The sequence below is a fragment of the Mesoplodon densirostris genome, chromosome 9 (genome assembly GCF_025265405.1).
Source record: "Mesoplodon densirostris isolate mMesDen1 chromosome 9, mMesDen1 primary haplotype, whole genome shotgun sequence".
NCBI classification, from domain to species: Eukaryota; Metazoa; Chordata; class Mammalia; order Artiodactyla; family Ziphiidae; genus Mesoplodon; species Mesoplodon densirostris.
Window position 1 is genome coordinate 64,668,629 of NC_082669.1, and position 8,936 is coordinate 64,677,564.

Consider the following 8,936-nt stretch of genomic DNA (forward strand, 5'->3'; position numbering starts at 1 on the left):
CCTATTCTATTCCATGCCCAGCTGGCCCAGCTGCCCCGCCAGGTCCCTTGTTTCTACCGGAGCTCACGACTCGGATCCAGCCGCGTCCGCTCTCCTGAGCTTGAAGGCGTTGCCTCTCACCCGGACTAAGCTTCCGCGGGCTCAGCTCTTCCAGGACTCGACGGGCACATAGCCTGGGCCACCCCTGGCTGCGGGAGCTCCTCTTCAATACGGCTGGGGGCGAAGGAGTTGGTAACCAAGAAAGAACTGCCTCCAGTCCACGATCCCAGGGTATCAGAACCAGCTTGCAGCCGGCCAGTTGTGTGTCCTGCGCCTTCCCGCGGCGACCGGCCCTGACCATGGAGACAGCCATGGTGCGGAGGACTTGACCTTTACGGCGCGAGAGGAGGGCGCTCTCTGAGCTGCCGGGAGGGGGGTTCTGCTCTTTCCAACCTCTCCCACCCAATAGCAGCCCGGACAACGCATGCCGCTCACCCCCATTCCCCCCTCCATTTTGTGCAGTGTCCGCAGACCCGCAGCCGGAACAAAGCTCCCAGCAGTGGTCTCACCGTCGCCTTTGCGAGCTCTTGTCCCTAACTCCCCTGGGCCAAAAGCCTCAGAGCTTAAGCCTAGCGATCTAAGTCACCCCGCCCCCCACCGCGCCCTCTTTTTTCACTTAACCCCAGCCGCCCTCAGCCAGGGCCAGGGTACTACCCTGGGTGCCAGCCGGGCCCCCGTCTGTGCCAACTTCCCGTGCGCCGGGACCTGGCCTCGGGCTGCGGGCGGCGCCGGGCCTACAGCCGAGCCTAGCGTGGCCGAGGCGCGGGATGAAGCGAGGCCGAATCTGCCTTCCGGCCCGGGCGGAGACCCGGGACTGCGCGGGGCGCCCGGATGCGGCCGCACGGGTCCGCAACGTGGCCGTGCGTGCCCCGTTCGCTCTCCGCTCCCTCGGATCTCACCCCACCCGTCAGGCCGGGGCTCAGAAAGCGGAAGTATTTGGTAGAGGAAAACACGGTTTCTTTTCAGCCCGTTTCAGAACCCCCTTTAGAGAAAATGCTCCTGTCAAGTTTTATTTCCCGTTGCAAACCACCTTCCACGCTGCCAAGAATTAAGACCGGGAGAGATTAAATACCCGATTATTCTCATGGGGAGGGAGGGGCGGGGCGGAGAAGCGGCACCCGCACAAAACATTCGTTTGACTCGGCTTGTCCTCATCAAATAACGCCTAGAGAGACCCGCGAAGGCCCGCGCGGGCGGCGGTGACGTCAGCCTGCAGCGGCGGGACGAGGCGCGGCGCGGTGGCCGGCCCTCCGGAGTCCGCCCGGCGCGGGCCTAGGGCGTCGGGGCCTTGACCTCTGCCTAATGTCCTGCTGCACGCCCCCTCCGGCCCACAAGCCGTCCGAGCGAGGCCGGCTCTCTAAGGCTTTGAGCCTCCATTTTGAGGAGAGAGTTCATACCGACGCGCGGAGGATTTCGAGCCTCCTCGGCCCCCGAGGGGCGCGGCATCGGGTGGCTCCCCAGGTCCGCGGCGGTACTTCTCCCGCGCGTCCCCGTCCCTGCACCTGGAGGAGGCCCCGCGCCGCTGCGCGACCGCCCGCAAAGGTTCGCACATCTCCGAGGCCCCGTTGTGAAGATTGCTGCCGGGTGGATCCAGCTCTTCGGCGACGCGACGGAGCCAGGCAGAAATGAAATCAACTGTGGCGAGGCCTTGGCTGCTTCCACGGAGGACTTTTCTGTGCCAGCGTCCTTTTTCTTCCCTTGAAAATCAAATTAAAAATAGCAAACACCTTTCAGGCATTCGTCGGCGCTAGGCAGATGCGCTAGGATTGAAGCAGCCGATCAGAAAGTGGGTATTTTCATAAAGAATGAAGCCGGCTGTTATTGACCCGGCGGCCTGGCGGATGAAAACTTAATTATTGTGTGCGTGTCCTAAAACTGAGGCATAAATCTCCCCAGGCCTCTTGGATAACGTTACATCTTTGCTTATGAAAAATGGGATGTGAGCAACTCGCTGCACATTTCTCTGATTCTCCAGGTCTTGGGCTACTGACACGCATTCGATCAACTTTAAAGGAATGCGCATAAATCAGCAAGCCCCTAGCGTCTCCTCCATAGAGGTTCGCAAATCCGGAAGGGCGCCTCTGAACCCCCTGGGTCTGGAGCTTAGCAGTCCCGGGCAGGCTCCGTCTCCCCTCCGAAAGAAACTCGGGAATTCGCAGAGAGGAAGCGAGTAGCCGCATCTTCACCAAACCCTCCAAACACACTCAGCAGGGTGTAATCCGCACATGTATTATCATACGGTGAAATGTGTCATTAGCTACCCGCACACATATGTATCATCCTCAGCTGAATTTCGCTGCCTCGTGAATTTTAAGAAAATATCTCAATTAGGTTGAATTTTTAAAAAGAATAATTTTCTCCCCCTTTCTTTAAAAAGTTGTTTTCTGTTTTCAAAAAAAAAAAAAAAAAACAACTTAAATGGATGGCTTAAGCTCTGTATCAGGCATAAATAGTTGTGAAATGCAAAGTGGCGTTTTACAATCATCCACTTAAAATACCTCAATAAATTTGACAGTATTAAGAGCAGATGGAAAAAGTAGATTTTTTAAGTCCCATATTTACAATTTTTTTAAAATGGTCACATGACAGGCCACTACAGGATTAAAAATCATTGCTAATTTAATAGACAGAAACGGTGTCTAGTTGTTTCCATATTACAATTTCTTATTCCGAAAGTGTGTCCCTTTTAGGAAAAAAAAATACTTGAATCAGCTATTCAACAACACTATCCCAGTGTTTGGCGTTATTATTCCTACATAGTGGCTGGCATCCTCCTGAATGTCTTTTTTCTAAAGGTTCAGATTAATTGCTATTTGGGTATTGGGGAGCCATCATAATCCATGCTTACTTCAGTTATCTGGTAGATCCATGGGAATTTTAAGTAAGAGGTAAGATCAACATTATCAACATCTGTTTCAGAACAGGGAGAAATAAGCTCTGAAATATCTTCTGTCGTTAGTTTCAAAAGCTGAAGGGAGAAAAAAAAAGAAAACTACTACTTTACCCAGAGTTCCTGCAGTGGCGATGGCTTGTGAAAGGGGTGGTATTCCGGCTGTAGAGCTGCTGTTGGCCTCCTTCCTAGGCCTGAAGCTCAGAATATTTCTTACATCTAAAGAAAAATATCCCCCGTCAACAGAAGAGTCCCCTTTGGAGCTGTTCGTAAACACACAGTCTGATCCAGCTTTGAGGGGATTTTCCACCACTTTAAACACTTTGGGAGAAAGCTGTTATTATGGCTTGACGGCAGCTCATTTAGAAACGGAGTGCTGCAGAACAAGATGTGGGGAGGTTGATCTGAAGCATAATTTTCATTTGCTCCCACAAGTGGAGTGAAAATCCTCGGGGCAGCAAAATTTGATTGCACTTCACAAGACCATTCCATGCGTACATTTCAAGACCATGCTGTTTTTGAGACAGTTTTAGAGATTCTTTCTATAATCCTCCATCAATAAAGGAGCTCTAAGTCTTCAGGTTGGAGAGGTTTCCGTCAGCCAGGTTTGTAACCAACCAATATTATTTTCCATAAAATGATGAATAAGTTTACTCAGTTCACAATTACTTTCCTCTAACATAAAGATAAAATTAACCTCATCTTGAAATTCTGCACCCTAAGGATCCTGGTTCCACCAACATTTCAATACATATATGCGTAGCATGTTTCTGACAAAACACATCACCTTATGTTTATATTAAACATATAAACATACATATGTATTAGTTATGACTCTAAACACATCTGATGTGTTGTTTGGGGTCAATAAGTAGTAGATATGATTGTTATTACCAGTATAGTTTTGATGGTGGTTGTTAATATTAAATGTATATATTTCTTCCATAAATCAAACGGCAGCTTAGAAAACATCAGTATAAGATTGCACACCACCCAGGCGCAGCACTCAACTCTAAGCTATCCAGGATAACTCTCCTTCTGCATCCATATTATGGTCATTTTGTAGATATGAGATCTTTAAGCTCTCCATACTGACCTCTTAAGAGGTGAGTTTCTCTGAATTTCTGAAATGTAACTCTAGAGCTCTAGAGTTAGAAAGGCATCTGAAACTTTTTATTTACTGTATAGATTCCCCTATAGCTCTAATTAGGATGGAAGACCACCTTGGAGGGTGAGGGCCAAGAAAGAATGGTTATTTAAGAACACCTCTTAGACTGTAACAAAAATGTACAGCTTAAAAGCAGATCTGCAGAAATCTGATGCAGAGCAAGCCACTGTGAATACAAATCAAACTTAGCCATTAAAGAAAAGGAGCAAAACTTCATCAATGTAAGGTACATTTTGTACCTGAACTCTTGAAATCACCTTAAATTATATCATCCTGGGTCATCAGTAATTAATGATGCTATATCTGTACAGATTCTACAAATACATATACAAGCACACACAAGCACTGATATGCAAATGCCTACAAGTATACACATATGATATATATTCACATATATACAGGCACATGTATAACTTACATATATTCAAATTTGCTCCATCTGGAGCCAAAGAAATGAGTACTAAATCTCTAAAACAAGGAGTCAAGGAGGTAAGACTTTTGATTCCCTTGAAGCTGAAGAATTACAAGGAAGCTTGTCAACGCGAGGTGGCGCCCTTGATCTACTAATCCAGCCGAGGCCAATTCATGAGCTGTCAAAAGTCAAGGTCACAAATTGTCTTTTTTCATCAAGGTCAAGGTTTAAGGCCTTTCCTAGTCCTGTCATTTCAACAAATATCAAAACCTGCCCTCTCAGACACATGCAGACCCAACAGCAGACTTTAAAATACGACAGCCTGGGCATCGCTGATACTAAACAACTGGTTTTCATTTTCCACAGGGAGCCTGGGAATTTATATTATCTCTTCCTCCTTTCTTTTCTCTCCCTTTTGGAATACCTGACACTTTAACCTTCTTGAAGCACTTATCTAAATTGTTAGGATTTTAGTTGTGAGGGATTTCTCCTTTTGCTTGAAAAATTTGTAGCCAAAAAACAAAACAAAACAAAACTGAATAATAATAGAAAAGAATGGTCCTTGGTTTGTATAGGACAAACCTGCTCCTTTTCTTTCTGTGCAGTGCATGTTTAGCATAGGAAAATAACGAGTATTTCCTTCAGATTTTAATGGCAGTGACTATTTTATTAACATAATTAATACCACTGTATCAACTATCTACAGGTCTAAGTTGGTTTTTTTTACTATTATTTTTAGTAGAAATATTTGAAAAGCAGGTGCACAAATACATTTTCACAGTGTGCTGAATGTCTTTATTTACAAGATAGCATTTTATAGTGAATATGAACAAAATGAATGTGCTGGTTGAAATAACTGCTTGACTAAAGATGTGCTGTGAAGATGAATCCCTAAACTTTCTAATGCAGTCTCATAACACAACAAACAAGGAAAAAATACTAATCCCTTAATAGAGCAAAATATAGAAAGTAAACATCTAACTGTCTCAGGGGAATAGATTTCCATTCTGACTTTTCTAAAAAATAAAAAAGGAATATTATTTCTCCAGTAATATGTTTAGTAAGTATTGGGAAATACCAATTTAAATGAAAAATTAATTGTGTTCAAACCAAAGGCCACCATGTTAGGGTAGGACCTCTCTGGAGATCTGACACAAAGTGAATTCTGTGAATTATCTGATGCTTTAAATATTTTTTAAAGCTATCACATCCTTTGAAAAGCAGATTATATTGGGGCGGAAAATATTGTCGAAATGCCACAAAAAATCTTGTCATAAGCAAGTAAAAATTATTATCAGAAGGACATTCCCAACCTGGGGTTCCCCTGTAGCCTCAAAGGCTCACTCAGCTGGTTGTGTTTACTACCAAGACAAATGATCCTCGGAAGAGCTTTCTCTCCCTTTGCCCCTTCATAGTAAATAGTCCAAGATCATTATTTCAGTACCTTCTTCCCCTTTCCTTTCTAAATCTATACATGACATGTTTTGCAGAATATACAACAATGGTAGGACTTTCACTAAGATTTACCTGAGCAGTCACTTAACATGCAAAGGGGATGGTGATGGTGATCCAAGGACAAGCATACGTTTACAACAGCCTCTTGCATTTGTAACCAAGTTTCGGATTATTATCATATAACATAGTGTCCTAAAATATAACGGTCACATAAATACTTACAAGATTTCAGTAAATGTGTAACTTATCTGAAATTGCGTATTTCGGGGTTGATGTTTGACTCTAGAGTTTGTCATTTAACGGTCTGGTGGGGTTGGCGGGAGAACTGGCAGTCTTTACCATTTCTTAAAGTTTTAAAAGAGTTGTAGATTCCACAGGAGAAAAAGATACCCCTTAGGAAAGCAAAATGCCAGTATCTCTCTTTCTCTTTCCCATTCTTCAATTATTATTAGCATTATAATCATTATCTGGACAAAGCAACGAGTTCTGAAGCATTTCTTCAAGTTGCCCTCTAGCTCCACTTTTAATCCATTAACTAGTGGTCTTCAGTTTGTTGATAACTTTTTTCTCTTTGACCCTCCTGTTCTGGAACCAGATTGTAACCTGCCGCTCGGAGAGATTCGTGGTGGCTGATATCCGCCTCCGTTTGTCCTTGGTAATGAATTTGTTTGTAGCGTATTCCCGTTCGAGTTCTTTTAATTGCACCTTGGTGTAAGGGACGCGCTTCTTTCTCCCCCTCCTGTAGGAGCTGGCGTCTGAGGGATGAGAGACCACATCTGGAAAATAGGGAAGGCAAGTTACAGAAGGGTCAGATGCAGGCCAGGACACAGGCAACAGCTCTTTCTGAGACACCGCCTTGCAGTGCCCGGCTGCCCTTTGCCATGCTGTACAATCCAGCCTTTCTGCCAAAATCTGGAGGGCCAGTGGGGAGGGTGGTTAGTTCTGCACTGAAATGAAATCGCCCAGGGATCCAATGACCACCCCAGCCCAGGCCACTCTGCCCACACAGCAGCGGGCTTTGCTTGATCTCCTGGCCCAAACGTTAGCACCAGGCTCAGGGGACAACACTTCTATGCCCTGATTCCTCGCTGTATCCCCAAAGCCCCAACACTTGATGTTTCTACACTGAAGGATTTTTGAGAGAACGAATACGAGCAATTTGGTGAACCATTTCCAGGTCAATTTCCCATCCTTACTTAAGTCGATGTCAAGGGCTGGCGAGGGCGGGGCGCAGAGGGAGAAGGAAGCCAGCTAGGGTCCCCATAAGCTTCTTCTCAGCTATCCCTCACCCAGGGAGAGCCAGGACCAGCCCAACTCAAGAGCAGTGCGGGCAGCGCAGGCCAGCCGGGATCGGGCTCCCAGGGGTGCAGCACCACTAGGACAGGCCAGGGAGAGAGCAGATGGGCACGAGGGTGACCCAGGAGCGAGCGGAGGAGAAGCTGGAGCAGAACCGGAGGACCGGGACTGAGAAAGGGGCGCCATTTACCGGGCAGAGTGGACTTCCAGAGGTGGGGAGGCTGCGCCTGCTCTTTGGGGCAGTACATTTGGCCGTTCCAGCCATTGGGCAGCGCCCAGGGCTGGTAGCTTTCCATGGGAAGACCCAGGGGCTCGTGGCGCGACTCTCCGGGGCCCCCGAGGCCCGGCACCACCGGCATATCCAGGTAGCCAGGCACGGGCTGATGGTGGTGGTAAGGCCCGGGCGCATAGCCCTGGTGGTAGAAGGCGAACTCCTTAGCGCGTGAGCTGAACTCCTCGGCCGCGGGGCCGGCGGTGTCCATGTACTTGTCCGCGAAGGCAGCGGCGGCAGCCGAGGCTGGCTGCGCGCACGACTTGATGGCGTTGGGGTGCGGGCCCATGCGGGCGCAAGGGTAGTAGCCGCTGCCGAAATAGCCGTAGGGCAGCGCTGCGGGCCCCGACGAGCTCTGCGCCGCCGCCGAGCAGGGACTGCACTGCTTGGCGGCCTCGGCGCCCGCTGGGCCCGCGGGGCCCGGTCCTCCCGAGGACGACGCCGCCGCCGCGGCTGCTGCAGCTGCGGCGGCGGCGGCAGCGGCGGCGGCGGCCGACGGGGGCGCCTCCCCGGGCGCGCTGCTGTAGGCGGCCGCGGCGCCGGGCGCCAGGGGCGCCGGGTGCGCCATCAGGTTGCGGCACTGGTTGGCTGCGGCCGCCGCGGCCGCCGCAGCCGCCGCCGCCACCGAGAAGTTGCCCCCCGCGGCCGCAGCCGCCGGGTGGGGGAAGCCCCCGCCCCCGGCCCCGGCCGCAGCCGCCGCCGCCGCCGCCGCCGCCGCCGCCGCCCCTTCCATGTTCTTGTTGAGCTCGTCGGCCACCAGGCCGCCGCCGTTGTCGTAGAGAAACATGACGGTGGGCTCGATCCAGCGGGGGTGGAGGAGCACGGAGGCTGTCATAGCACGAGCCGCATGGAGAAGACCCCAGTGGCGCTGTTTTAAAAAGCCCCCAAGAAGTGAAGAGCGCGCGGCGCGGGGCCGGGGCCAGGGCGAGGGGGGCGGATCGCGCCCCGCGGGGTCGCGCCAGGCGGCCGCCCATTGGCCCAGGCCCCCCCTTCCCCGCTCCGCCCATGGCGTATGCAAAGCGGGCGGCTCCAACCCCGGCTCTGCTCTGTACACCCGCCGTCCCTGCCGCCGCCCGCGAGGTCCCCAGCGCCAGCGCCCGCTGCGCGGCCGCGCACCATTCACCCAGGGGAGAGGCGGGGGGTGCGGAAGGATAGGGGCGGAGGACAGGGCGGGCGGGACCGGGAGGGAAGAGCGACCTCTTCGCAGCTCCCCTTCCCTTCCCCTCTCCCAGTGGGGCTCGGAGCGGGGAGGGGATGGGGCGAGATGTTGGGTTGCGACCTGAGGCGGTGGGAACGGGTCAGGTAAATCTGCGGACAGCTGGGGACGGTAAAGTAGCGAGGCGTAGACCAGGCTGGGTGTTTCTTGGGGCCTCCGGCGCTGTTTTCTTTCCAGGTATCCGCGTCT

At 50.8% G+C, this 8,936-nt stretch overlaps 1 protein-coding gene across 1 annotated transcript; it reads right to left on the reverse strand.

Annotated features, from left to right (window-relative positions):
- Positions 1-3,968: 3,968 nt before the first annotated feature.
- On the reverse strand, positions 3,969-8,460 carry HOXA13 (homeobox A13). Its single transcript, XM_060108159.1, has 2 exons — positions 7,451-8,460; positions 3,969-6,740 (listed from the first exon to the last, which is right to left on the reverse strand). Exons 1-2 carry the CDS (start codon positions 8,364-8,366, stop codon positions 6,496-6,498), a joined length of 1,161 nt encoding a protein of 386 aa, XP_059964142.1. The 5' UTR covers positions 8,367-8,460; the 3' UTR covers positions 3,969-6,495.
- Between the last annotated feature and the right edge of the window lie 476 nt (positions 8,461-8,936).

Excerpts from the sequence above, each read along its gene's own strand:
- HOXA13 (XM_060108159.1), bottom strand. The coding sequence starts at position 8,366 with ATGACAGCCTCCGTGCTCCTCCACCCCCGCTGGATCGAGCCCACCGTC. Across the intron at positions 6,741-7,450 it reads CTGGAAGTCCACTCTGCCCG|ATGTGGTCTCTCATCCCTCA; the intron begins GTAAATGGCGCC and ends CCTATTTTCCAG.